The 26,171-nt window shown below is 55.7% G+C and overlaps 9 protein-coding genes across 9 annotated transcripts; 7 read left to right on the plus strand and 2 right to left on the minus strand.

Annotated features, from left to right (window-relative positions):
- Positions 1-156: 156 nt before the first annotated feature.
- On the plus strand, positions 157-811 carry DL89DRAFT_265007 (uncharacterized protein; the record flags this gene model as incomplete). The annotated part of the gene is made up of 1 exon (XM_040886477.1): positions 157-811. A coding segment is annotated over exon 1 (243 nt), but the record flags the coding sequence as incomplete, so codon positions are not given.
- An 895-nt stretch (positions 812-1,706) lies between these two features.
- DL89DRAFT_265008 (uncharacterized protein) lies at positions 1,707-4,030 on the plus strand. The gene is made up of 2 exons (XM_040886478.1): positions 1,707-2,924; positions 3,241-4,030. Exons 1-2 carry the CDS (start codon positions 2,053-2,055, stop codon positions 3,833-3,835), a joined length of 1,467 nt encoding a protein of 488 aa, XP_040746154.1. The 5' UTR covers positions 1,707-2,052; the 3' UTR covers positions 3,836-4,030.
- Positions 4,031-4,508: 478 nt separating this feature from the next.
- Positions 4,509-6,609, plus strand: DL89DRAFT_83221 (uncharacterized protein). Its single transcript, XM_040892128.1, has 2 exons — positions 4,509-5,243; positions 6,221-6,609. The coding sequence occupies exons 1-2, from the start codon at positions 4,672-4,674 to the stop codon at positions 6,495-6,497; spliced, it is 849 nt and encodes a 282-aa protein (XP_040746155.1). The 5' UTR covers positions 4,509-4,671; the 3' UTR covers positions 6,498-6,609.
- DL89DRAFT_265009 (Prefoldin alpha-like protein) lies at positions 6,593-7,150 on the minus strand (the record flags this gene model as incomplete). The annotated part of the gene is made up of 1 exon (XM_040886479.1): positions 6,593-7,150. A coding segment is annotated over one exon (430 nt), but the record flags the coding sequence as incomplete, so codon positions are not given.
- Positions 7,151-7,510: 360 nt separating this feature from the next.
- Positions 7,511-14,084, minus strand: DL89DRAFT_320577 (uncharacterized protein; the record flags this gene model as incomplete). The annotated part of the gene is made up of 19 exons (XM_040891218.1): positions 7,511-8,314; positions 8,349-8,550; positions 8,612-8,855; positions 8,878-9,254; positions 9,289-9,711; positions 9,746-10,029; positions 10,064-10,534; positions 10,587-10,597; positions 10,629-10,750; positions 10,785-11,596; positions 11,637-12,286; positions 12,327-12,460; positions 12,492-12,529; positions 12,648-12,755; positions 12,796-12,898; positions 13,212-13,428; positions 13,460-13,560; positions 13,595-13,635; positions 14,070-14,084. 19 exons carry the CDS (start codon positions 14,082-14,084, stop codon positions 7,511-7,513), a joined length of 5,157 nt encoding a protein of 1,718 aa, XP_040746157.1.
- Positions 14,085-14,127: 43 nt separating this feature from the next.
- On the plus strand, positions 14,128-15,446 carry DL89DRAFT_290645 (uncharacterized protein; the record flags this gene model as incomplete). The annotated part of the gene is made up of 2 exons (XM_040890104.1): positions 14,128-14,397; positions 14,463-15,446. The coding sequence occupies 2 exons, from the start codon at positions 14,128-14,130 to the stop codon at positions 15,444-15,446; spliced, it is 1,254 nt and encodes a 417-aa protein (XP_040746158.1).
- A 231-nt stretch (positions 15,447-15,677) lies between these two features.
- Positions 15,678-19,068, plus strand: DL89DRAFT_273988 (leucyl-tRNA synthetase; the record flags this gene model as incomplete). The annotated part of the gene is given in 6 exon segments (XM_040889127.1): positions 15,678-15,710; positions 15,798-16,127; positions 16,156-16,650; positions 16,670-16,795; positions 16,842-17,990; positions 18,010-19,068. 6 exon segments carry the CDS (start codon positions 15,678-15,680, stop codon positions 19,066-19,068), a joined length of 3,192 nt encoding a protein of 1,063 aa, XP_040746159.1.
- A 1,000-nt stretch (positions 19,069-20,068) lies between these two features.
- Positions 20,069-21,687, plus strand: DL89DRAFT_265011 (glycoside hydrolase). Its single transcript, XM_040886480.1, has 2 exons — positions 20,069-20,615; positions 20,659-21,687. Exons 1-2 carry the CDS (start codon positions 20,238-20,240, stop codon positions 21,604-21,606), a joined length of 1,326 nt encoding a protein of 441 aa, XP_040746160.1. The 5' UTR covers positions 20,069-20,237; the 3' UTR covers positions 21,607-21,687.
- A 1,631-nt stretch (positions 21,688-23,318) lies between these two features.
- Positions 23,319-26,145, plus strand: DL89DRAFT_290648 (uncharacterized protein; the record flags this gene model as incomplete). The annotated part of the gene is made up of 8 exons (XM_040890105.1): positions 23,319-23,456; positions 23,539-23,765; positions 23,794-24,012; positions 24,092-24,127; positions 24,156-24,645; positions 24,674-24,751; positions 25,209-26,051; positions 26,080-26,145. 8 exons carry the CDS (start codon positions 23,319-23,321, stop codon positions 26,143-26,145), a joined length of 2,097 nt encoding a protein of 698 aa, XP_040746161.1.
- Positions 26,146-26,171: the final 26 nt, after the last annotated feature.

Consider the following 26,171-nt stretch of genomic DNA (forward strand, 5'->3'; position numbering starts at 1 on the left):
AGGTGTGGAGTAGGGCCTTAGAAGGGATGCACTGCGTTTCTGTTGAATTCACAGTTTTATTTCATCCGGACGTAGCTACCTTTAGGAATAATAAGATGCGCGTTGGTCTCTTTCGATCATGCTGTTTACTCGTTTTTGAAAACATCAGCGAATCTTGTCTGAGCGAAAAAGATATATTTGTTCGTAGCTGCTGCCTCAAGGTCCTGTACAGTAGGGGAGTATAATACATAGTATAACGCGGGTGGAGCAAAAGTCGCTCCAAAAGGGCGCTCTATTGTAGCATAAGCGGATATAGCATGCAGTGGCCTGGATGGTACATATGATTGACACTGACACCAGCAGATAGGATACAATTGGCCAGATAGATTACAGCAGCATGGCTGCTCTGGAAGAAGCCAGCTACATGTGTGCATGATCATGTTTGCAACAGCATGAATATCCACCTCCTCCGCGAGAATCGCCTGCATAGCCAGCCCCGACCCATTCGCTATCTGAAATGGCTCTTACCTCCAAACCCGCACTTTCCCTCTGTCACATCTGGACTTCATGATCAGAAGAGCGGCTTATTGATGCGCTTTGACAAGTCACGAACCACCACACGCATGCAGCTGGCTGCTTCGCCATTGTCACTCATCCTCGGAAAAAATTGGCACGGGCAAGCTGGAAAAAGACGCGTCTCAGCATGCACCCCGCTTTGCACTCCTGCATATTTTCCTCCGCATCCGTAGCCCTCGTCTGTTTTGAACGGGGAACAGGTAGGTGGGGGTGGTGGGTTCCTTGGGTCTGGCATACAGTGCATGGTGGTTTACAATGGCTACAATAAGGCGCTCTAATTGTATGTCTGAATCCAGAAATACTGGTAGTCGTCCTCACTTGTTTTTGAAATGCCAAGCTGCTATGTGGTTAACGGGGAAAGGACCTGAGGACAAAAACGCAAACCTGCGCTTGCATGCCGGCACTTTTTTGTGGAGTTTGTCATCTGCCTTGGGGCTGCAGGTGGTGGGTTCGCACATATATAAACTGTATTGCATTCCCCCCGCCCCCAAGTGCTGGGCTGATTTGCCTATTTGCTATCTCAATTCGAGGGTTCCATTGCTTTGCTCACCCTTTTGCCAAAAGAAAAGACTTCATTCGTATCAACTAATTCACTAGGTACATAGCAACCTTATACAGTGTTTGATGGCCAGGTTCCTGGTTTGCGCATGACACAGAGTCCCTTTTGAAAAACCGCCACCCAGTACACGCCATCTGTTGTGACAACAGCGCCTTTTTGTCTACCGCTTTCCTGCCAGCATTCCCCTGCTGTTGGCTGCCCAGTGCTGACCCCCTCCTTTCTACATAGTGCTGAACAACAGGGCACACTATTATCTCACTTGAGCCCTGCACGGGTGGCTACAGCAGACCATGGCAATAGCAGCTGCTCCGCAAAGGCTGTGCAGTCTGTTTTGCACGCGCTTGTGGCTGGCAGTACACTCGCAGGAAGAGCCGGTTGTGCACTCGTACTCTGCAAAACATCCTATTACTAGGAATGGATTGCCTACCTCTTCACTCTGAGCCGTTTCCGATTGCATACGCTGACGACTGGCCATCCACTTCCCTTCCTTGCCCAACTGGCAATAATTCACCCGCTTTTCGCCGCATTGCGATCCACACGCAGACATTCTGTGTGAATGCTGTGAGCGCTGCTTGTTTCCTCTTTCAGCCTCAGCGTTTTCATTTTTATTTTTGCCTGAACACTTTTTTGCGATCTTTTCTCTTTCACGTCTTTCACAGCTGGCGATATCTTTATATTTTACTTGCTACCCCACCACCAGGGCTGCGTCAGTAATCCTGTACACTTTTCGCTTATATGAAATATCCATAGGCCTACCCCGCACCCTTACCAAGCCTCATTCGACTCTGCCCGAGAATATCCACCAGTACACACTTCTGCATATTCAGCCAGCGCCTGTTATTGTCGTCTTTACAGACTTCGACATCCATACACTCTGCCTACAAACACCTATGCAGTGCGATAGCGATGCAAGAAGAAGCAAGAGTGGCACGCCACACATGGCTAATACGCCCATATCAAACATACTGATGCGCCGCCCTCGTCCACGTCAGCCACCCCCGCCCGATATGATCGATTTCGACCTCAACTGGTGCCGCCTGTGTCGCGTGTGTCTAACCTGCCAGGGAATTGGGCGTACTGTCCGTCAGGCTTTTAACACAAAGAGCTGCGAATGCCCAGTGCGCGTAGTTGTCAGCTGCAAGGGCAAGAAAAGCGACAAGGGGCCAAAGACTGTGGACTTTCGGTTCAAGACGCTTAGTGCCCAAGACATCAAAGCGCTGCAGTGCCTCCTGCGCCAGATGCGCAGCAATGTCCCACCAATCGAGAGCAATCTGCATCGTGCCAACCTGTGTGGAACGTGCCAGCAACGCATCCGCCGTGCGATTGACGGCATGAGAAACCCGCAGGGTGATGGTGACGAGTCAGTCGACTTCCGTCGCCGTAGATCGATCCGTGTTACCGTTAGTGAGGACATAGCAGCATCCACACAAGGCGGCAATGCGACTACCCACAGGGCCATCAACAATGGGACGATGCCCGTGACCACTCTGCTGACCAGGTCGACCCCGCCTGGGCACCGCCCGAGCACAGAGATTGGTGGTGGTACCGAAGACTCAAACCCACATATCTATGCTGATATTTCTGCAGTGCAGTTGCCACCGCAGAAGTTGCTTCAGCACCAGCAGCCGCAGCTGCAGCATCGTCACCATGATATGCCCTCAGCAGATCATAGCCTAGAACCTACTGTTCCAATATCTATGCTGAGATCCAACTCTGCAGAGCCTGCTGCACACCAGCTGCACCGTCGTTTGGAGCGCACATCGTTTGAAAATATTCCCAGCGCAAAAGCTCATCTGAAGGCTGCAAGAAGGTAAGTAAACATATGATGTATCCCCTATTTTCCCACCACCAACCGAACCTGCTGTTGGTTATCTGCTATGTGCTATGTGCTATGTGCTATCTGAGAATTAGCACAGTGCGAGATTCATTGCGCTGCATTTTTGTCTTCTAAGTTTGTTTGCTTGATGTATATGGTGTCGGGGCAATTACATTGATCTCTTTTATGTACTAGCCAACATCGCCCTTTTGTGCAATCTGCTTTTGTTTGGGCAGCATCTTTGTTGTAATGAATCAAACAGGATCTAGAAGTATATGTATAACTAAGTATATCCTTACTGTTCCTATAGCAAGCCAATAAACATCGTCTTTGAAGATGCTAGAGGCGCTGAGCTGTTCCGTGAGTGGGTCTTTGGTGAAATGACGCTCCATGAGTTGTTTGACGCCTACTATCCCAGTGCCCCTGCCGAGCTACTGTTCCGCGAGCAGCTACAAGGGTGTCTGTACTCGCGCCATTCGCAGGTGTCGCAGATCCCGCGGATGGGTGATCTGATAGTTATCAAGGTACATCTGCCGCAGAGTGTCCCTGGCTTGCAGCTACATCGTAGCCGCATGTCGTCACCAAAGACAACTTTGCCGTCTATCAGCGTGATTCATGAGCGTCACACTGCACAGTACCAGACTGCCATATCGCTGCTGGAGATCACAAATAGCCGCTCGATTCCATACATAGCAACACAGACCACCATGGCTAACCAGCAGCCTCCCTACCTGCAAGGGAATTCTGTTAACAGCAGACCTATTGTCGAGGCGAGCCACCACAGTATGCTTGATAACACGCTACCATCAGTTGCAGCACACATTGAAACCTCAAATACGTCTACTTCACCACAGGCAGCTGTGCTGCTGAAACACAGAGATAACTATGCTAAGGCTAGTCACTAAGAACCCCAATCAGCTGCAGCTATCCCGTTTGTTTACGATTATTGCAAACTCCCTGTGTCTGTCTGTCATATTGACCGCGCGGTGCCCCGAGCTGCTTCTATCACCCTCCTATTTCGCATACTCTATCAGTCTTACCACAGGCTTCAGAGCCTAACTTGTACCCATCCTGCTTCTTTCACCATGTTTGCAATATAGTCCATAGTCACATATTCAGCTCGGCCATCTCTCTTGCTTCCCATTGCAGATTATAAAGCACATGGGCAGCCATCGCGTAGAGGTGGAGCCGGTACATGAAAATCATCTTCCTTCTGAAACATTTGCATCTCATTCCTTCTGCTATGCTCACCCACCGCAAAAACTGGTGTCGTATCTGCGCCAACTGTCTGACCTGCCCACGGGCTAATCGATCGCGGTTTCACGAAGGGAGATGCCATTGCGAGGAGCGCTCAATCAACCATGTGTCCCCGCAAAAAGTCAAGGGCGAGCAGCTGCTCAGCTTCCGCTACCGCCAGATCAGCGCAGACGATATTGATATTTTCAACGACATCTGGCCGCGGTTCAGGTTTGTCACTCCTCCACTCGAGCGCAACCTGCTGCGTGCAAATATCTGCAGCACCTGCCAGCAGCGTCTCCGCCGCGCACGTTTGGCCAGGAACAGTCATCTCCAGGGCATCAGCAAGGGCGATAGCACCGAGGACGAGGGTATCGTTTTATCCGACGAGGAAGAGGATCCGGCTCAGGTCTATCACAGCACCAGACCTGCATCTTGCGTGGGTGGTTTTGGTAGTAGCGATGCTTCTGGGTGGACACCACGGGTGCATCCAACCAATGCTGCCATGTCGCCGATCCAATACCCGAATTCGTCGCTGCGAAGCACGATCTCACAGGACTTTGCCAACCAGCCTTTGCCAGAGATGATTGCTGCCCCTATTGGCAGTCTCCCTCGCCCCACGGTTGGCCAGAGCGACACCTGCAGACGGCTTGGAGCAGTGCAAACGCCAAGCTCGCTGCATGTGGGGGATAGATTCCCCGCATGTAAAGGTTATGAGTGCAGGACTGAGGTACCGGACAGTGGTGGTACCAAAGGCCATAGTGCTACCGCTGTGGCTGCTCTGGCGCAGATGCGCTACACGCGGCCGGCAGCGGGTCTGCCTGCAACGCCGGCCCAAGCTTATGAGGTGGAGGAGTGTAATAGCGACGATGATCAAGACGTTGCCTCGGCTGATGAGCTAGACATAACTCATGTTGAGACGCCCAACCAGGTAATATCCTTGCCAGGGGTTAGCAGCCTTCTCATGGGCATCAATGCGCCCAACAAAAGGTCGGCACCAGGTGCCAACAGCCTGGAGTTCCTTGCCAAGTGGCCGATTTGCAACCGTGGCATGTCTCTTGCCCGCGGCCGTTCAAGGTAAGTGGCACTATGCGTCCTTCATTTTTCCGAGTGTCATTGGTGCGTAGTCTGCATATCACGTTGCCCTCCTCCAACAAATGCAATCGCGATGTTTCTACCAGCGGCTGGTCAGGCTGCACCCGATCGTATTGGTCACTGCGCTAGGAAGACACATCCCTGTCTCATGGAGTTCCTTCGCCCACCAAAGCGTTTACACCAGCCAACATGTCAGTTTCTCATCCATGCCTTCCTGTGGTACGCCGATGCAGGCGATCTTGCTGCTATCTATGCCAAAGAATGCTGACACTCCTACATTATTCTCGGTCCATTTTCCTGATTTCTGGAGTCCCTTCAGCTGCCGCTCTGTGTCATCATCCCGCTTCATTTATTCGACAGCAGCGCGTCAATCTTGCAAAACCGTGGCAAAGAGTTTAATAAGTGCCACCTTCAATGACACATGGCCATTTTTCACGAATGCCAGCAAATCTTGCTTTGGCTTGGCGGAAAGACGCGCCTCTGGCGTTGCAGAACAGTGACACCCAGGTAACAGTAATCGGCGGTATAGCAAATCCCATGTTCAGTGCATGTGTCCAGATGTGTCGGTGCCGCCCATGCACATAGGTCTTCTGTGAAGCTGTGCACTGTTCAGACCAGTGTCTGGCCTTTCAAAGCAAGAGCATACAGGTTGCACGCCCTTTTAAACCCCCCCCCCCATCGGCTATGTGGAGTGCAGAGCGCAATGTGTTCGATACCTAGTTTGGTAGCCTCTCGTTTCCCTCTCTTTGCCATCACCCTTGCTTTTCGCTCTCATTCCATCTTGCTCTGTACTATAATTGGTTGCTCAAACTGCTCTACCCTCTGGAAGGAGACACAGACTACTGAATGCAAGTCTGCTCTTCACACATCTACACATGTATGTTATTGCATCGCTCATCAGCATTGCTGAGGAAAAGGTGCCGTCTAGCTGCTGATTGTTTCATGTCTTCCACTTGTAGGGCTGGACACAGGGTTGAATTCCGTGATGCATTGGGTTCTTTTCTATTCAGAGACATCCTTAGCAGCGATTACATCCTAGAAGACGTGTTCTTCCAGTACTACCCTAATGCGCCGCGTAACGTGATATTCTACACCTATGACCAGGTCGCCCTACCAAGACAGACCTCGCTCGGCTACGCAACCAGGTGCTACGGTGACGGCGGCGACACTATTGTGATCTGGGTCAGGCAGCCTGCATCAGCCGACTCTGACTACGAGCCGAGGTGGAGCACGTAAAGAAGACTCGGTCCGTAGCATTCCTTTTCAATGTTCTTCTACAATAGCACTCCTCCAAAATCCCCAAATCTCAAAAACAGAACATGCTTGCCCAATGCAAAGACCTGCGGGCAAGTGCGAATGCGGTTTTTATTGAAAGGGCGACTACGGTAGTGGCTGATCCAGCGATAAATGGCCAGCGTATCTGCTTCAAAGAGATGAGGTTTAGGGCAGAGCGGGTTGCTTATTTCGCAGAGGCGGCAGGTGTCGCAGCAACTGCAGCGGCAGTGGCTAGACGACGCTGCTTTACATCCCAGTTGTATACGCGCGCAGTGTTGACCTCCATAGTGGTGATCTGATCGCGCAGGAATTCAAGATCCTCGACAGTGTCCTTCAGGTTGTTCTTTGCGATATCCAGCTTGCTCGCCAGCAGCTCTCGGGCCTCGTCCAAGGTATACTCGAGCATGACATTGGCTCCGAGCCACAGGTTGACCGTCTCGGTGGGCGGGATCGTTGCGTGCGCAAACAGGGTGTCGTTGACCTCGAACAAGGTCTTGACGGGCTCGTCTGAACCGCGCTTCTCAATCAAAAAGTCAACCATGCTCAGCGTCTTCTCAATGTCGGGAATTTTGCCCTCCAGGCTCAGCCGCTGCTGCAGCTTCGAGTTCTCCATGTATTTGTATTTGCTCGCAGCCTCAGTGAACTTGTTGAGGGTTGCCTGGACCGTGTCTGTCTTCAGGTATGCCTCGACGTCATCGACAAAGGGCGATTTCGGGATTCCTCGCGGGTTCGACTCCATGCTTGCAAAGAAAAGAAGAGAGGCTGCGTACTGTATGCTTGAGTAAAGGGCGGAAATGAAAGGCGCCTTGGCATCACCACGGCTGCTCAGCACCGATCATGGTACAACTATGGGCTAGGATACCGGATTATAGGATCCGCATTGGATCCTGCTCTTTTTCTTCCAGAGTGAGCTGTCGCGATGTGGGACCAGTATGCAAGTGCATGTTGTGTTTGGAGAGAAAAATCTATTGTGTTTACGACAAATGGAAGCTTTGCTGGCCCTCAGTGACTGCACGGCTCCAGCGTTCAGCCAGAATCTCGGGCGTCGAGTAGTTCGGCAGCTTGATGTAGTTGGCACAGGTCATGACGCTGGGCAGGTAGTCGTCGGGTGTCAGTGGTGCCTCGTGGGGCTTGTGCACAAGCGTCAGCGGCGGGTGCAGTGCACGGAAGCCGCCAAACGGCAGCTGCGGCGACCCTGTCACAAAGCGCAGGAAGCGGCGGCGGCCAGTAGAGTCCAGCGACTCCATAAAGTCCAAAAACATCTTGACCGCAGGTGATGCCAACGAGAAGCCGTGGTCAGCCTTGACCGCGCCTAGCAGTGTCGCCATGCCCCAGTCTTCACTGTCTGACGACGGGCCAACCAGGCGGCTCAGCTCCCCAGGCGCAAAGATTGACAGGTCGCGCACAGGGAAGATCTTGTCGAAGCCGTCGCAGAATGCGTGGACCTGTCGCTGGATGCCCTTGCCCAGTGTCCACTGGGCGACCTGGTCAATGTAGGCTGGGAGGTTGTTGATCGTGACAGGGATGCTCGACCCACCTTCGCGCAGCTCAATGTCTGGGTACCCGGGCAAGGTGAAGTCAAGCGACAAGTCGTCAACCGAGGCGTCGGTCTTCGGGTCACGGATTGCCTCAGCCTCAGTCATCTTTTGGTCGGCAGTCAGGTCCTCGCGCTGATAGATCTCGGTCCGCTGGTCCACAAACTGCTGCAGATACTGAAGGGACCTGGTCTGGGCTGGGTCCACGTGCTCGAGCTGCGCCCAGGACCATGAGAGGCCGGTCTTTGTGTCGTCATCCCGTGCTGTAGCGCTGTACAGCAGCCCAGAACTCCTCGTGGAGCGGCAGATCAAGGTTGCGGCCGTCAATCAAGCCCTTGGCAACAAAATGTCCCATGAACTTGAACAGTTGAATGGCACGCTCTGTTGGTGACAGAACCTTGCCCGACTCATCGGTCTTCTCGGCTGCTGGCAATGTCGCCGGCACAGTCGGGATTGATTGCTCGTGGGAACAGGCCCAGCTGGGAATCGATGTAGTCTGGTTTCGCTGCCCTGTCTGCTGGCCTGGCTGTCGAGGCAGACCCAGTCGGATCGCGCCACAGCTCCAGCGACTTGTCCCTGAGGGTACGCGACACAGTCGCATAGAACTCGAGCGTGGGTCCAAGCCCAGTGCCGACTTCGTCAAAGTACTCGACTTCCAGAATGGTTTTGGCTGTGCCATAGAGCTCCATGACCTTGAGCGCCGACTCGAGCATGCGGTGGCGCGAGATACGGACCTTTTGGCGCTGGATCCGGACCAAGAGGGATCTGAATGTCGGAGGCACGGCTCGATCCATTGCGTGCCTCACGCTGTGCCAGCGTCTGCCAGCGGCTGATATTGCGCGAGTAGCCGAAGCTGGTCGCTTGCAGATATGCAAGCCGGGTCTCGAATGGCACCAGGAACGGTATGTAGTGGACCAGCTGGTGACACCAGCGCGGGATAGCACCGCATACCACATGCAGGGGGTCATCGAGCTGGCGGGTGACCTTGGCTGCGATCTTGCGGTTGATGAACAGCTCCGAGTCCTCAGTAATCAGCCGCTTCTGGTGCAGGATACGCACGGCCTGCGGAAGATGCTCATGCAGCTGCTTGATCAGCTCGATGATGACTGCGCTCTGCTTGCCAAGCATCTCATCCAGCTGCGGTGGATCTGGGCTTGCCAGCTGCACACGCTGTTCCGCAATACTGGCTGCGTCGTCCTGGCTTGCTTTGGCCAAACTCGATATGGAACTGCAGCGTGAACACCTGGATCCACGGGTTGGCTGTCCTCAGCGATTCGCTGTGCTGGCACATCTTACTGACAACACGGAAGATGTTCTCGGACGACGAGACTACGCGCTCCTCGTCTTCGCACTTGAGCTTGATCACAATGTGCCAGTCCTGCGCCTTCTTGCCACCGTCACTGGTATCCTCTGCCATCTCCTTGTCGCCGCCATCCCTTCCATCAGACATGTCCTGGTCCTTCTCGTCATCGCCATCGCTCTCTGAGTCGCTGGTAAAGTCCTCGTCATCGCCGCTCATATCAGCACCGAGTCGATCGAACAGATCCGATGCGCGAAGATCGATACCCGACGACTGGGCAATCATCTGAAGCATGCGAACGTGGTCACGGTTTAGGCCCTCTGACCGGCTCTTGCCTGATCTGCGCCGCGAGCTCGGCCCTTGCTCAGAGCCACGAGGCTGCCGCTCGAGCTGCGCTTGCTGTGGGCGCTGGACTGCTATCGGAGCCTTCCTCTTTCTTGGATGCAGCCGATGTGCTGTGGTCCTGGTCAGGGTTGGGCTGCTGGGAATGGCGCCGGTGGCGGCGGCGGCGGCGGTTCTGGCCAATGGACAACGCAATGCGCGGCCGCAGGTACGCTTCCAACACGCTAAAGGTCGCAATGGCATGGACACTGACTGTGATGTTCTGGAACGACTGCCGGATACGGCTCATTGTGGCTGTTATCTCGCGGGCCAGGGGCTCGTCGTTGAACGCAGCAGTCCATAGAAGCAACCGATTGGTCATCGGCAGGAACAACCTTGAAGCGCAGCTGTTTCGTTAGCATGTGCGCTGCCGAGCGCGTCTCGTCGCTTGGTGTCTGATATGCCTCTTGGATGTGGATGTCCTCGGTCAGATTCAGCGCTTCGTGCAGCCGCGACAGCAAGATGACAAACGCCGAAACTGCATCGTCCTTTGCACGCAGCAAGCACGCAATGAGCTGGCTGGTTTCATCATGACTGGCTTCTTTGCGGCTGATAATGCCAAGCAATGAGTCAATGATCCCGCTCTGCATCAGCTCATAGCAGGTCACACTGTCTGGCGACTCGAGACACGCAGCCAGCTCCTCAATCGAACCAGACATCGGCCCGTCACCCTGGCTGGCCAGCTGCTGCGAAATGCGCCTGAGACGAGTGAGCACGCTTCCATCGCTGCCAGCCGCTACTGGGGGTTCTACCGCATGAAGCTGGCCATGGAGCGCCTGCGCCTGGCTGCAAAGCCAGGTATATATTTGCAAAATGTCCTTGGGGATCGTCCACATCCGAGTTGGCTGCAGGGTAAGGTGAACATGCGCGCGCTACCGGTTGGGTTGATGCGCGACGAGTTGGGGATATGGACGTTGAGGATCTTGAATCCATACGCGAGACACGTTAGGTCGACCTTGTCGTCGTCCTTGTCGCACCCCTCCTCCTTGTTGCCTTTGCTCATCGTCGTCGCTAGACGACTCTGCCGCTGACTCCGATGGTTCGGCACGTTCCATTACAGTGCGAGCAAACGACGCCAGCTCTCCCAGCTCATCAGCAACGCCTTCCCGGATGAACCGCTGTGCGTAGACATCGGGCAGCTTGGCCAGCAGAAGCCGGATCAGCAGCAGCGAGATGCCCGAGAGCAGCGGGTACTCTGGCGACGAGATAATGTTGGCCACAAAGGTCGACACCGAAACGCCCTTGAGTGTTGCATGCAGAAGGTCCGTGTTCAAAAAGAACACAATCTTCAGTATTACCAAGAGGCTGCGATACCGCGCTGCCGTGTTCATCGTCGACAGGAAGATGTTGGCCATGGTCGGCACTAGCGAGAGCTGCAGCTGCTTGATGACCTTGGGACGCGCCTCGATGGCCCGGAGGCGCTCCAGCTGCTTTGCATCTGAACCAGCATCACTTGTCTCGATAGGCATGCCTTTGATTAGTTCCTCGGCTCTGGTCAGCCCCGCGATAGTCGACGGTAGGCGGGGAAGTATGGCGACAAGCAGGCGGAGTGCTTCCCATGCCTGATCCGGAACACGCGTAACAGATGCTGACGATGCCTGCTGTTGCGGCTGCGGCTGTCCTGGACCAGACTGGTTTGCCGAATGACCGATGCACTTGCTGATCAAGATTTGCTCGAGAACAGGGATGATGTCGAGATCCAACAGCTGAGCCATGCGCTCTCGCGAGCTGTATACGGTAATGGTCAGCATCTGCAGCAGCAGGGTGGTGGGCGTGCTAGCAGTGGCTGTGTTGTCCGGCTGCACGCAGTCCACAGCAACCTTGAGCAGATCGGCCGACACCAACTGTTCAACCCTTTGCCGAATCCGAGCGGAATGCGCTGACCAAGTGAAGCAATGCCACACAAGAGCTCTCGGCGATTTTTTGGTCACTGAATACAACAGTGCGCTCAAGCACAGGCATAGCTTCACACGCCTGAGGGAACGACTCGCTGGTGATGCCGCGTGCACAGTTGGCAGCACACGATAGCGCCGTGCGCTGGGTTGATGTAGCGAAAAAGTCCAAGAACATCAGACAGGCCGACATGCCGCCGGCTTCACAGACATTAGCCGGGAATTCTCGCGAGATGCGCTCCAGGGTCGACAGTGCCTGCTCGGCCAGGTCAATGTACTCGATCTCCATTAGCTTGCTGCACAGCACCTGCACAACACCAAAGCGAACCAGGATGGTTCCGGCGTAGGGAAGTGCCTCCAGAAGATTGGACAGGCACCGACACGCCAGAAGCATAATGTCCGGGTTACCAGGAATGAAGCCAGTCAGCTCGCCATAGTCACCGTCAGCGCCCTTGAGCAGATTGACCAGCACCTGGCATAGCTCACCCAGATTGAGTCCGATAAGCGACTCTTCGGTCGATATCGACAGCAGCTCGGCCATCTCCTGCAGTGCCACCAACTGCTCGGTTGGGTCATCATACCGTTTCAGCGTGGCGACCAGAGGGCGGAAGCGCTGAGCGTTACCCATTCCTGAAATGGCGCCTAGATCGAAAGCCAAACAGGTTGCGACGGATATCTTGACGTCCGGCTAGCATCTCAGCAAACCGGCTCGCAACATCATCGTCCCGGATTTTCTCTGCCGTCGTCATCTTCGTCGCCTCCCTGGCTGTGTCTGTCGTCATCTTCATCGTCATCGCCGTTATCATCGCCATCATGCTCATCGCTGTCTTCGGGGTAGTTTCCTGACAAGATGCCGTCATCATCCTCATCCTCATCCTCATCCATCTCATCGTAGTCATGGTGGTGGGAGATGGCGGCTGCATCGTCTTCATCACCAGTGTCCATGTGGTCGTGATTATCCACATCAGCGTCCAGCATCAAAGTGGTGGTCGGTTTCCATGACCTCAATTCCGAGCTCGGCGTCCGAGTGAAGGGATGCGTCGTCGTCGTCGTCACCGTTACCAAATGCCTCGACCGAGATGCCCGAACGGCTCAGACTCGATAGCATTGCCTGTGTACGGACTGTCCAGGGGAGATTCGGTTTGCGAGACCAGTGGGACCCTGGCCGGAGAATCATCGCCAGCAACCTCGATCAGCGGCGGCAGCGGTGAGTCGCTGCCGCCATGGGCGAAGATGAAATGCCCGTGTGGCGTTCTACGAGGGCAGACTGAAGGCATTAGCTCAACTGAACAACAAAACAACAACAACGAGGGCTGCAGCATAAACCGATGATTGTACCACGCAATAGAAGTAGCACAGCACTATATCAGGCAGAGTTCGCAACCAGACTTGGGGCGGCAGGCTTTCCAAGAAATTAAAAGCACTGGGGGTCGGCAGTAGCACTAACGAGCAAATGCAAGGCGTCGCAGTGCTGCCAGATCATGGGCCGCGCCCACATGCCGGAACGGCTCCTGTTTGGCATTGTTGCCTAAAAAAGAAACATAGCACCAGAGGGGGTATACTCTACCTGGCTGGGGAGCCGGTGCCCTTTGCCTGGCGGTTCGGGGTACTTAGTCCGCTCATGCTCTGCTGCTTGGGTTCGGCGCTCTCCGTTTTGGGGTGAGCTGACGTGCTATCTGCCTGATCCGCGGTAAGCGATGCGCTGCGGAGTTTCTTGCGATAGGCTGCTGATTCCGTCACAGTCGGCTCCTTGCGCTTCCTGGGCGTCTGTTGCTTTTGTTGGCCTTGGGCAGCGGGCGTGTCTGCTACTCGGACGCCCCCAGCTGATTCTGGCTCTGTGGCTTTGTGCCGCTGCCGGCTCTTCGTCGACTGCGCTTGCTTGCTGTTCTAGACTCTTGCCCTTGGCAGCTGCAGTGCTACGCGCAGTGGTTGCTGTGTCGTAGCGACGACCTGATGTTCGGGTCGGTGTGGCCTTGGAGGAGACGGGATGCCTGCGAGAGCGTGTACGAGGCACAGTTACAAAATCTTATGTTTGCACCTGCCGAATGCGCAAAGAAACTTGCGAATGCACTCAGCACTTACAAACCGTCAATAATGAGGATAGTGAAAGGAAGCAAGAGAAAGAGTGCGGGGAGAGCTGGAACAACAGGCTCCTAGCTTGAATAAGCAAAACAAGAGTGTGTCAAGAGTGCACCTGGCAACAAAAGAGAGAAATGTACAGAATGTAAGGCGACAGAAATGTCAAGTAGCGAAAATTAGGCTTGGGTGGCAGGGAGAGAGAAAAAAGACAGGGATTAGTAAATTTTCGAGAAAAGCGCTTTTTTTGGTTTGGGCGGGCTGGCGTGTCCGGCTTATATATGGCCGCCAACCCACAAAGGCGAGTGAGGGCTGTTCCACCACAACAAATGGGAGCTGCCTTTGGCACCAGGCCCGCAGCCATTGTAGCAACTCCCACATAAAACTAGTCTATTTCAGCGCTGGCAATGGCAGCCGACCCGTTTACCGCATCGTTTCTGGATAGGGCCGGCGCAAAGAGCAAGCACATCCGGGTGCTGGAGCCCGCTGGTCGTGGGCGCGGCGTGTATTCTCCTGTCTCAGCAATCAAGGATCTGGGCAAAAGCCCACTGGCGACCATCCCCTGTCCGCTGATCCTCACGGCCAACACATGCCTCCAGTCGGATATCGTCTGCAGATGCGTTGCTATGCTCGATGAGGCGCAGGCCAGCGAGGCAACCCTGCTGTCGCTGTTCCTCGTCACCGAGCGAGCCAGGGGCACCTGAATCGCAGTGGGCCTGGTACCTGGAGGCCGCTGCCACAGCAGGGATCCAACGGACTCTATCTGACAGAAGATGACCTGGACGCTCTGGCCGACACGCCAGTCGCAGCCGCCGTCTCTGCCAAGCTCCGGCATCTGCAGGTGCTGCACGGGCTAGTGGAGAGGGAGCTTTCGGCATGGAAGCAGGATAGCGGCATTGGCGGTTCCGTCGACTTTGGCGCATTCAAATGGGCCAACTTCATTGTGCTGTCACGGGCCATATCGATGCAGAGCTTTCTGGAGTCGCCAGACGGCAGCGCGATTCCTGGGGACGGCTATGTCCATGAGGGATGCAACCACGCGCTGGTGCCGTTCCTGGACATGTTCAACCACAGTGAACAGCCGACGGCATACTGGGCATTGCAGCCTGACGGATCAGTCGCGGTGCTCAAGAACGACCAGCCTATTGACCCCAGCCACCACGTGGAGGTTGATGGCGAGCAATATGTCGAGCTGCACTTTTGCTACGGCCACAACCCGAGCACCGAATGGGTGTATGCCCACGGCTTTGTTCCAAAAGGCAACAAGCATGACGCGTGGCCGTATTTCCCCAGACTTCATGGGAGCGACGGGCTTGTCCGTGTCAAGATGATGTGGGTTGCCGAGCTGGGGCTGACGCCGCGAGTCTCGCTCCCCGACCCTTCCTCATCGACAGGGCTGGCTAGACCAAGCAAGCTCACGATGTGCCTGGCGTGCCTTGATGACGATCCGTCATCCAAATGTGCCGAGGTAGTCGGCAATGTCACATTTGACGCACCGTACTTTGCCGTAAATGACACCCTTGTTGACGATGATGACTTGCTGCTGCAGCTCCCTGGCCTGCTGACCCTGGCGGTAGATCACGCATGCTGCAGCCTGGCCGAGACTGCTGATTCACTACGCAGCCACATGTCCAGAGCACCGCCGCCATCGCCTGTGGTCAGGGACTACCTCGAGACATCGGTCAGGCTGCTCGGCGCGATCCTCAGCAGCCTCAGAAATCACTGAGCCCATCACGTGGATCTAATTTTATCTGCCGGGCCAATGATGATTAGTCACCAATTTCAGATTTTGGTAAAACGCATAAAGGACGGACCGCTCCCAAGCCTGTAGAACGCCGATGAGCCTCAACTAAAAATTTTTGTTCTGCAGTATAATTCCCTTCTCTGCTTCCACATCGTCAAAATCTACACTTATTATTAGCCCGCATACAAAATCCGGAACGAGGAACAACCCAAAATGGCTGAGACTGCGAACGACCAGGCCAAGAAGGTACGAATTCGAAAAAGACACAGCAGCCAGGCTTTGGGCACCAGCAGAAATATTTCATTTGCAGCTAAAATCAGCTTTTGTAATTAGACGGTCAAGCGTGATACGCTGATGGACTTTGAGAAGAAGTGGCAGAAGGACTGGCAGGAGAGCCGTGTCTTTGAGATCGACATGCCCGAGGACGACAGCGTTGCGCCGGAGGAGCTGCACGACAAGTACCCAAAGTGGATGGGCACCTTCCCGTATCCGTACATGAACGGCGCCCTTCACCTGGGCCACGCCTTTTCGGTGTCCAAGATCGAGTTCGCCACTGGCTGGGAGCGCCTGAAGGGCAAGCGGGCCCTGTTCCCGTTCGGCTTCCACGTCACGGGCATGCCGATCAAGGCTGCTGCTGACAAGATCGCGCGCGAAGCTCGAGATGTTCGGCCCCGACTTCATCATCCCCCAGGAGGACGAGCTGTCGGAGAAGGTCGACGACATGTCGGTCAGCGAGAAGAAGCCGGAGGTCGGTGGCGGATTCCACAGCAAAAAGACCAAGACCGCGGCCAAGTTTGGCGACAAGAAGTTCCAGTTCCAGATCATGCAGGCGCAGGGCATGTCGAACGAGGAGATTGCCAAGTTTGCCGACACCGAGCACTGGCTCAAGTACTACCCGCCCGTCGCCATCGACGATCTGAACGCCCTTGGCTGCAAGATCGATTGGCGCCGCGCCTTCCTGACCACCGACCACAACCCGTACTACGACTCGTTTGCGCGGTGGCAGTTTGAGCGCCTGCACGAGCTGGGCAAGATCAAGTTCGGCAAGCGCTACACCATCTGGAGTGCCAAGGATGGCCAGCCGTGCATGGACCACGACCGCCAGTCCGGCGAGGGTGTTGGCTCGCAGGAGTACACGGGCATCAAGCTGCAGGTGCTGAACTGGAGCGACGAGGCCGAGGCCGTCGTCAAGGGCCATCCCCGAGCTGGCCGGCAAGAAGGTGTTCCTGGTCGCTGCTACGCTGCGCCCTGAGACCATGTACGGCCAGACCAACTGCTTCGTCGGAACCAAGCTCGAGTACGGCTTCTTCCAGTCGCAGAACCCCGACGAGGTCTTTGTGATCTCGGACCGCTCTGCGACGCAACATGGCGTTCCAGGGCCTGTCGCCTGAGGACGGCAAGACCGTCAAGCTGGGCTCGATTGTCGGCAACGATATCATCGGAACCAAGGTCGATGCCCCGCTGGGCCATTACAAGGACGGCGTGTACGTGCTGCCCATGGAGAATGTGCTGGCCACCAAGGGCACTGGCGTCGTCACCTCGGTGCCGTCGGACTCGCCTGACGACTTTGCTGCCCTGCGCGACCTGAAGAAGAAGCTGGAGTACTACGGCATCAAGGCCGAGTGGGTCGAGGGCTTTGAGCCTGTGCCCGTGCTGTCCACCGCTGCCTATGGCGAGATGTCGGCACCCACGCTGTGCGAGCAGATGAAGATCTCGTCGCAGAAGGACAAGGACCAGCTGGCCAAGGCCAAGGAGGCGGCGTACAAGGAGGGCTTCTACAACGGCACAATGACCGTCGGCGACTTCAAGGGCGAGTCGGTGCAGGAGGCCAAGAACAAGGTGCGCGACCTGCTGATTGCCAACGGCCAGGGCTTCGCCTATGCCGAGCCTGAGGGCCTGGTCATGTCGCGTTCTGGCGACGAGTGCGTTGTTTCGCTGTGCGACCAGTGGTACCTGGACTACGGAGAGGCGTCGTGGAAGGCCAAGGCCGAGAAGTGTCTGGAGAACATGAACACGTTTGGCGCCGAGACCCGCCACCAGTTCGAGCTGACCCTGGACTGGCTCAACAAGTGGGCCTGTGCGCGTACCTACGGCCTGGGCTCCAAGGTGCCCTGGGACCCGACCTACCTGATCGAGTCGCTCTCAGATTCGACTATCTACATGTCGTACTACACGGTTGCCCACCTGCTGCACCGCTCGCTGGATGGCACCAAGCCGGGTCCGCTGGGCCTCACCCCCGAGGATATCGACAACGCTGCCTGGGACTACGTCCTGCTCGGTCGGCCCCTGCCGGCCGGCCATGCCAAGGCTGCCGAGCTCGAGAAGCTGCGCCGCTCGTACCTGTACTGGTACCCGGTTGACGTGCGCAACTCGGGCAAGGATCTGATCCAGAACCATCTGACCTTCTGGATCTACATCCACACGGCGCTGTTCCCCGAGAGCGAGTGGCCGCGCGGAGTCCGTACAAACGGCCATCTGCTGCTGAACGGCGAGAAGATGTCCAAGTCGACTGGCAATACTCTGAGCGTGCGCGAGTCAGGTCGAGCGCTACGGTGCCGATGCCACGCGCCTTGCCCTGGCCGACGCTGGCGACAGCATCGAGGACGCCAACTTTGAGGAGTCGACGGCCAACGCCGCCATCCTGCGCCTGTACACCCTGCTCGAGTGGATCACCGACGCGCAGAAGGCCCTCGTCGCGTCCGACAAGACGCCCGACCAGGCTGTGACGGTCGAGGAAGTCTCGCTGCGTCCGGCCAGCTCGCCGCTGACCACCATCGATCGCGTGTTCGATGCCGAGATGGACAAGCTGACTCTGCAGACTGGCGTCGCGTACGACGAGATGATGTACCGTGATGCCCTGAAGAGCGGCTTCTACGATTTCCAGATCTCCCGTGACTGGTACCGCGAGGTCACTGCGGCCTCGGGCATGCACCCGACCCTGGTGCGCAAGTGGATCGTGCGCCAGATCATCCAGCTGAGCCCGATCACCACGCACTGGTCGGAGCAGGTGTGGCGCGATGTCCTGGGCAACCAGACCACCGTGCTGGACGCCCGCTGGCCCGCCGATCTGCCTGCTGAGGCCGACCACAAGATGCTGGCCACTGGCGAGTACATCCGCAAGCTGGTGCGCTCTGTGCGCGACGCAGAGACCAACATGCTCAAGAAGCAGAAGAAGCCCAAGAAGGGCGCTGCTCCGGCAGCCGAGTTCAACCCCAACGAGCCCAAGACCCTCGACATCTACGTTGCCGCCGAGTTCCCCGAGTGGCAGGACAGCGTCATGGCTGTGCTGCAGGACCACTTTGATCCGGCCACGCGCACCTTTGCCGACAAGCAGATTCCGGGCGCCTTTGGCAAGCTGGGTATGCTCAAGAACAAGAAGGTCATGCCGTTTGCGCAGGAGATCAAGAAGCGCGTGCTGCTGATCGGCGAGTCGGCGTTTGACCGCCAGCTGCACTTTAGCGAGCTTGATGTGCTGGCCGAGATCGTGCCGTACCTGAAGAAGTCGCTGGGCTACTCTGAGATTTCTCTGATCGATCTGGCCAAGTCGGCTGCTGAGCTGGACGAGGCCCAGGCCAAGGCTGCTGATTCTGCTGTTCCGGGCTGAGCCCTCGTTCAAGATGGCGAACATCTAGACATTTCTGTGCGTGCTTTTTCAATACAACCAACTGCCTGGCAGTATCACCCTTCTACAGTGGCGCTACATGGGAGATGCTAGAAACAATCCAGACACGACAAAGAACTGCCCCGCACAATGTGCCATGTAATTCCGCGCTCAGCTGGACTCTGCTCTCCACAGCACACAATCGCTCGGCGATATTGCAGCTTTCGTGGTCGTTGACAAAGCTGAACGTGCACGTAGCGCACATCAATTTGCGCATATGAAGCTGTACTGCACTAGCACTAGAATGGATGCCCCTGCTGAATGAGGAAATATGGAAGTTGGGAGTGAGAGGTTGCTTATGAAGCACCTTTGTGTTGCCTTGTCACCGGTCTTTGATGCATGCGTGTGGAAGCTCCAAGAGATGGAAGCGTCCAGGAAATAGACATCCAAGGGACACATTGGCTCCAGCAGTTCATTCGAACAAACACAGCACCACCATCAGCGCGGAGTCGGCTGATTTCCCTTTTCACCCCTGCATTGCCTAAGCTCCAGCTACACGTTGGTTATTTTTGGAGCTGTATCATATGGTCGCTCGCATACACCTGGCAAGAGGCCTTCTTCTCAGTCAATTCAAGAAATCACTGCGAGGGGATGGCAACTGGAACAACTGGCTTCAAATGGTCGCTTGCTGCTCTGGCCCTCAAGCTTAAGAAGCTACCAAAACAAACAGTGCCACAGGAAATTGGACATGTAGGTGTTCAGGAAAGGAGACGAAAATCCCCCGGCCCTCTATAGCCGTTGTCTAGCTACGGCCATTGTGCTAGACATCATGGCGTGCGAGGTGTGATTTCTGCATGCTTTTTCGGTATATGCCCAATTTGGAGTGTCTAGCGCGCGGATGGCTGTGCAAGGCTGCCTGAACCAAAGCTGACAACCCCCGATTACAAATATAAGTTCCCATCCATGCCACCACAGACCCTGCTGGAGGATGAGCTGTCACATACACACCTTATACATCAGACTACCCTCCCCAGACAGGCGCACTTACAGGCTTGCTTCAGACTCACAGTCCATTTTGTAAATATCCCTCTCGTTGGTATACCACATACAACCAAAAATCACAAGTGCAATGATTGCATCCCGATTCCTGCCCAGCGCCTTGGTGTTCATTGATGCAGTTCGCTACGACGCTGGGGCTCACCAACCGACTGGCTGGTATGCGCATCGAGGATGTGCCTGAGCCTGTTATCAGCAGCGGCATTCTTAACAACACCGTCGTCTTCGGTTACACGTACGCCCAGGGCATCAAGGTCGACACCATCCCGTGGGACTCGCTGACACACCTGGTCCTTGCCTTCTTCAATGTCGATGCCGGCGGCAACGTGGTCAGCGGTGCTGGTGACGTGAAGCTTGCGGTGGGCACGGCACACCAGCACGGCGTGCGAGTGATTGCCTCCATTGGTGGTTCTGGCGACCCGTCGGCAATCCTGGCCAATGTGCTAAGCAACAACAAGACGCGCGCCAACCTTGTGGCGTCAGTAACTGACACAGTCGGCACATACGACCTGGATGGCATTAGACTATGACCTCGAGTTCCCGAACAGCGGCCAGCAGATCAACGATCTATATTTGGCGCTTCGCGGCCAGCGGCAGGCGCTTGATGCCAAATTCGGCGACCGTGCCAAGGAGCTCACCATGACGCTATACTCGACGGATGGCAAGTTCGGGCCGAGCGCGCCCAAAGTGGATGCCAGCATGTTCTCCGACATTGTAGACTACGGGCTGCTGATGGCGTACGACTTTTTTGGCAGCTGGGCCGACATCACAGCACCAAACTCGCCGTTCTACGACATCCCGGGTTACCCTGGGCTGTCGTTCACGTCAGCCATTTCCGCCTGGCTCGATGCTGGATGGAGCGCCGACCGGCTTGTGGCTGGACTGCCCTACTATGGCAGGACTGCCATTGTCGAGTCATCTAACGGCACGCAGTTTATGCAAAACTCCAAGGCTGCGCCTCCCGGCGGACCCGTTAGCAAGATCGATGGCGCATGGACGTGGTTGGACCTGCGCGATCCGACCGACGGCGCACTCAAGGAGCCTGCCCGCGCCAACCAGGGGTGGGTGCGTACGTGGGACAATACAACCATGACGCCATGGCTGCTGCACAACGTCTCCAGGACCTATATTGGCTATGACGACGCCGACTCGATCACCATCAAGACCCAGCACATGATCGAGAAAGGACTGGCAGGTGCCATGGTGTGGATGATCAACTACGACTACAAGGGCGAGCTAGGCGCGGTTGTCGATGAGTACACAGCTGCGTGCCGCCGCTTGGCCAAGGCTGCTTATGAGGAAACGGCGTCCTCGGAGTTTGGCGACGAGTCAAGCAGCGAGGACGTCGGGAAGTATACCAGTTCTCACGGCAGCAAGGGCTCGCCGAGCTCGCACAATGGGCCGAACACGAACTCCGCCTGCCGCAGTGGGGTGTCGGTGTTGGTGCCGGCCATTTCTCTCCTGCTGCTAGCTGCCCTGCATTAGATGAAGGCCAGTATGGCTGCTATTGGCAGAAAATGTGAATACTACTTTTCCAATATGTATGCTTGAGAATAAAAACTCAACGTTTCTCATGCTGCTTCGTGCAATGGGTTTGTTTGTCTGTGCGCAGAGGGTCGGTGTTGCACATGCGCTTTGTCTGCCATCTCCATTTCGCACACTCGTTTTTTGCAAGACACTGAAGGAGGAATGCCTTCACTTGTCCAGAGCATAAAGAGATATATACCTGCCCTTTATGCCAAGAGGAGGCCATTCTACGCGGATTGTTGGGAAGGGGTTGTCTCTCATCCCTTTTTCCCTTTCGCCACCACTACCCCGTCAGCCATCCTGCGGTGGGTATGTGAACAGCATTTTTAAACAGCCACCAAAAACACAGACATTGTTGTCCCAACATGGGGTGGGGCGGCCCAAGTGTGCAGGGTACAATCCGCGCATACAAAACGGAGACCGGTGGGACTCTCTTGGTACGCCAGCCTCTTGCCCATTGGGTGGTTAGAAAGTGGAGACAGAAAAATCGCTGACATGTCTGGAATCGACAAGCGGAAAATATGTAGTCGTTGTGTATAGGGTTTTTTTCTTCACTTCGCATCCTGCTGATGAAATAGCAAGCGCTTCCCCCAGGCGCTTATGCGGCCAGAGCGGAAGCTCTCAGGGATGTCTCTGGTCGCTGCACTATTTTAAAAGGCCGTAGTTCCTCTGCCTTTCCTGCCTCCACCTCGTGCAATTCCCTGTCTCTTATTTTCTAGAGATTCTCATTAATCATCGCTCTAAGCTATTTTCTAAAGATACCTCATATTACAGAGGATCGTCTCTCCCCATCGTCACCAATCTGTCCGAGCCAAATTTAGGTCGCTTCATTGGGATTCAGTCAAACAAGCTATACATAGGCTTGGAGGTACGCCGACACTAATATTAGAAGACATCTGCGGCCACAGGTGAGCTGAGAGATATACTTGTTACAGGTGAGTTCCACTCTATTGCATCATTTCGCTGATGTCCGTCTGTGCGGGTGTGAGGCAACGGTCAGGAAGCAACACAGAAATCATGGCGATAGTGCATGAGGGGGGGCTGTCAAATACGCCAAAATCAGCAGGTCGCAGGTATGTCAGCTGAGTGGCGCTAGTCGTGTTCTCCTCTCTCCCCCGCGGCACGCCTGTCGTCATTCAAAATCCAGGCGAAAAATGTCGCTGCTGCTTTGTACATTCCCTCGGGACACCGCAGCTTGTTGAGCATTCCCGACTACACATCTTTTTGTGGAGAACTGCTCCATTGTGCCAGCGCCATAGTGGCCATGGTATGGTAGGGAGCGGCAAAAATTTATTCTAGAGCCACCGCGTGCTCAGGTCAGACGACAGGCGGAGCAGCGGAGGGCAGTGTGTTGGGACCAAATGTCCAAAAATACACCTACTGCATCTGCCGCTGGCTACAGGATACTATTTCCACCCAGCTTATCCTGGAGGAAATTCCTGGCTTTGTAGGAGGATATAAAATGCTGCCATGGCAGCATTTCACTGCTCGGTCCTGATACTGACATTCTACGAGTAGACATTCCTCCTCTCGACATATTCTGTCCTCTTTCCTGGTTTCTTTGCAATTTTTTGCTTTGTATCCATTGCATCTGTTTCTTCCGAGCGACTAAAATACAACTACGTCAAATAGGAGTGGCAGCACAAGACTACATAACACCCATCTGAGAAATGCTTCTACAATACGCATGCAAAGCACTGGCCATTGTGTCAGCGCTGCTTGTTACCAGCAACATGGCAGCTGCCGCCACAGCGAACGGGTACAAGGACGGGCGGGTAGTTCTCGGATACATCCCTGTGCAGCGCCAAGTGGAGATTCCCTGGGACTCGATGACGCATCGCCAACATTGCATTTGCATTTGCCAGCCAAAAAGGCAACATTACATTTGAGGGCGGGGTGGTCAACACAACAATGACCAGCGAGCAGCACGCACGGGCGGTGATTGCAGACGGGCAGAAGAACAACGTCAAGATGCTGGTTGCAGTGGGCGGGCAAGGCAACTTTTCAGTAACCCTGGCCAAAGCGCTGAGCACACCGGCGACGCTGTCGGCGTTTGTCAGCAATGCAGTGGATTTTGTTGACTCGTACAAGCTGGACGGAATTGACTGCGACTTTGAGTTCCCGGAGAACCTGCAGGAGGCACAGAATCTGCTCACGGCAGCTGCAGGGGATCCGCAAGGGCATGGATGTCAAGTTTGGCAAGGGCAAGAAGCTTCTGACGATCACGCTGTATAACCACCCGTTCCTAGGGCCCAATGTGCCAACAATGGACTACAAGCCGTTCTACGAGGCGGTAGACTACGCGCTGGTGATGACGTACGACTACTTTGGCAACTGGGCAGACTACTCGGCACCCAACTCGCCGTTTCATCGACGTGCCGTTTTTCCAGGGCTCGTTCCGCAACACCACCGATGCCTGGCTGGCCGCCGGCTGGCCCGCCAGCAAGCTAGTGGCCGGGCTGCCATTTTACGGCCACTCGTCCATAGTCACGGCCGATATGAGCCAGAATCCTGACCAACCAGTATGTGCCGATCGACGACCACAAGACGCTGGTCGGGCCGGTCAGCGACATCGCGGGGTCATGGACGTGGAAGGACCTGCGCGATCCAGCAGGCGGAGCGCTGTCGGATGGGCGTACGGCACGTGCTGGGTGGGTGCGCGCCTGGGACAACTACACGATGACACCGTGGCTGTTCCGCAAATCGGACAGCCTGTATATCGGATACGACGATGAGGACTCGCTGGGAGTCAAGATGGACTACACGTTGCGGCGCGGGCTCGCAGGCGTCATGATTTGGGAAATCGGTTTTGACTACAAGAACGAGCTGATTGGGTACGTCAAAGACTTTATCCAGCAGTCCGACGACGGGCTGGTCGCCAAGGACTGCGCACCCAGCGACGACGCGCTCGACGGGCTGTTCCAGGAGTCGCGCAATCCGAATTTCTTCAACTTCAGGAGTCTGCATAGAAGGGACGAGCCGCGCATGTGCCAGTTTGTCAAGGAAACCGGTCGGCGACAAAAAGCCGTCGGCTGCGTCGGGCTGGGGCCGGGACGGCAGCGGCGGCGGCCATGGCAGCGGCTGTGATCGCGCATGTAGTGCTGTGATGAGATCCCGCATTTTATATATCGCATTTTCTCCTTTATTTCTCGTCAATTCAGATATAACTATTTCACCCATACCCGTATCTGGCCGGAAACGCTGTGGTGCGGGACTCGCTTTGTGGTACATGATCTGTGTATGCAGTATGCAATATGCGCGAAGCGATCCAGCGCGTGCGAGAAAGTCACGTGTGTGATCGTAGAAGCGTCTAGATCCTTTTCCCGATAAAAGGGCGCTAGGCCTGCTGGGCGCGCAACGCAAAGCTCTTCTCTATTCAACTTTTTGTTTTCTCCATAAACCGCTTTTCTTTTCTTTTCTTTTCTTTTTCACTCCAACATAGAACGCGATGGGCAAGGACTACTATGCTATTCTCGGGGTCAGCAAGGACGCCGACGAGGATGCGCTGAAAAAGGCATACCGCAAGCAGGCGCTGAAATGGCATCCCTGATCGGCATCAGGGCGACAAGGCCACGGCAGAGCAAAAGTTCAAGGACATCTCAGAGGCCTTCGAGGCGCTGTCGGACAAAAACAAGCGCGCAGTATACGACCAGTACGGCGAGGAGGGCCTGAAGGGCGGCATGGGCGGTGGTGGCGCCGGTGGGTTCCCGGGCGGGTTCGGCGGCATGGGCGGCGGCGGCGGCCAGTCATTCCATTTCACATCAGGCGGGCCCGGCGGCGGATTCGGCGGATTCACGCCATCGAACCCCGAGGACATATTCGCGCAGCTGTTCAGCGGGCTGGGCGGCATGGGCGGCATGGGCGGCATGGGAGGCCACGGCGTGCACACGCATCGGGGCCGCGGTGGCCACGCAATGGACGTGGACGACGATATGGGCGGCGGCTTTGGGGGACGGACAAGGGAAGTGACGCGGCCTCTGGCGTGCACACTGGAGGAGCTTTACAACGGGTGCACCAAGAAGCTGAAGGTGACGCGGCGCACGCTGGACCGCGCGTCTGGGCAGCTGGTGTCGTCAGAGAAGATTCTGCAGATCGACATCAAGCCTGGGTGGAAGGCTGGGACCAAGGTGCGGTTCTCGGGCGAGGGCGACAACTATGGCCACGGCGCCCAGGACATTGTGTTTGTGGTCGAGGCCAAGCCCCACGCCGTGTATAAGCGCGACGGCGACAATCTGAAAATGGACATGGAGCTGTCGCTCGACGAGGCCCTGTGCGGGTTCAAGCGGCCCGTGACCAAGCTGGACGGCAAGAAGTTTATGGTCAGCAACAAGATGGTGGTCCGCCCGGGGCAGATCAGCCAGATGGACGGCTACGGCATGCCCATTTCAAAGCTGCCAGGGCAGGTTCGGCAAGCTTGTTATCAACTACAAGGTCAACTTCCCGTCATCGCTGACCGACAGCCAAAAGGAGCAGATCCATGCAGCCCTGACCCAGTAAAATCCTTGAGTAAATCCCGAATTATT

This window comes from Linderina pennispora (genome assembly GCF_002104995.1).
Source record: "Linderina pennispora strain ATCC 12442 chromosome Unknown DL89scaffold_2, whole genome shotgun sequence".
In the NCBI taxonomy this organism is placed as follows: Eukaryota; Fungi; Kickxellomycota; class Kickxellomycetes; order Kickxellales; family Kickxellaceae; genus Linderina; species Linderina pennispora.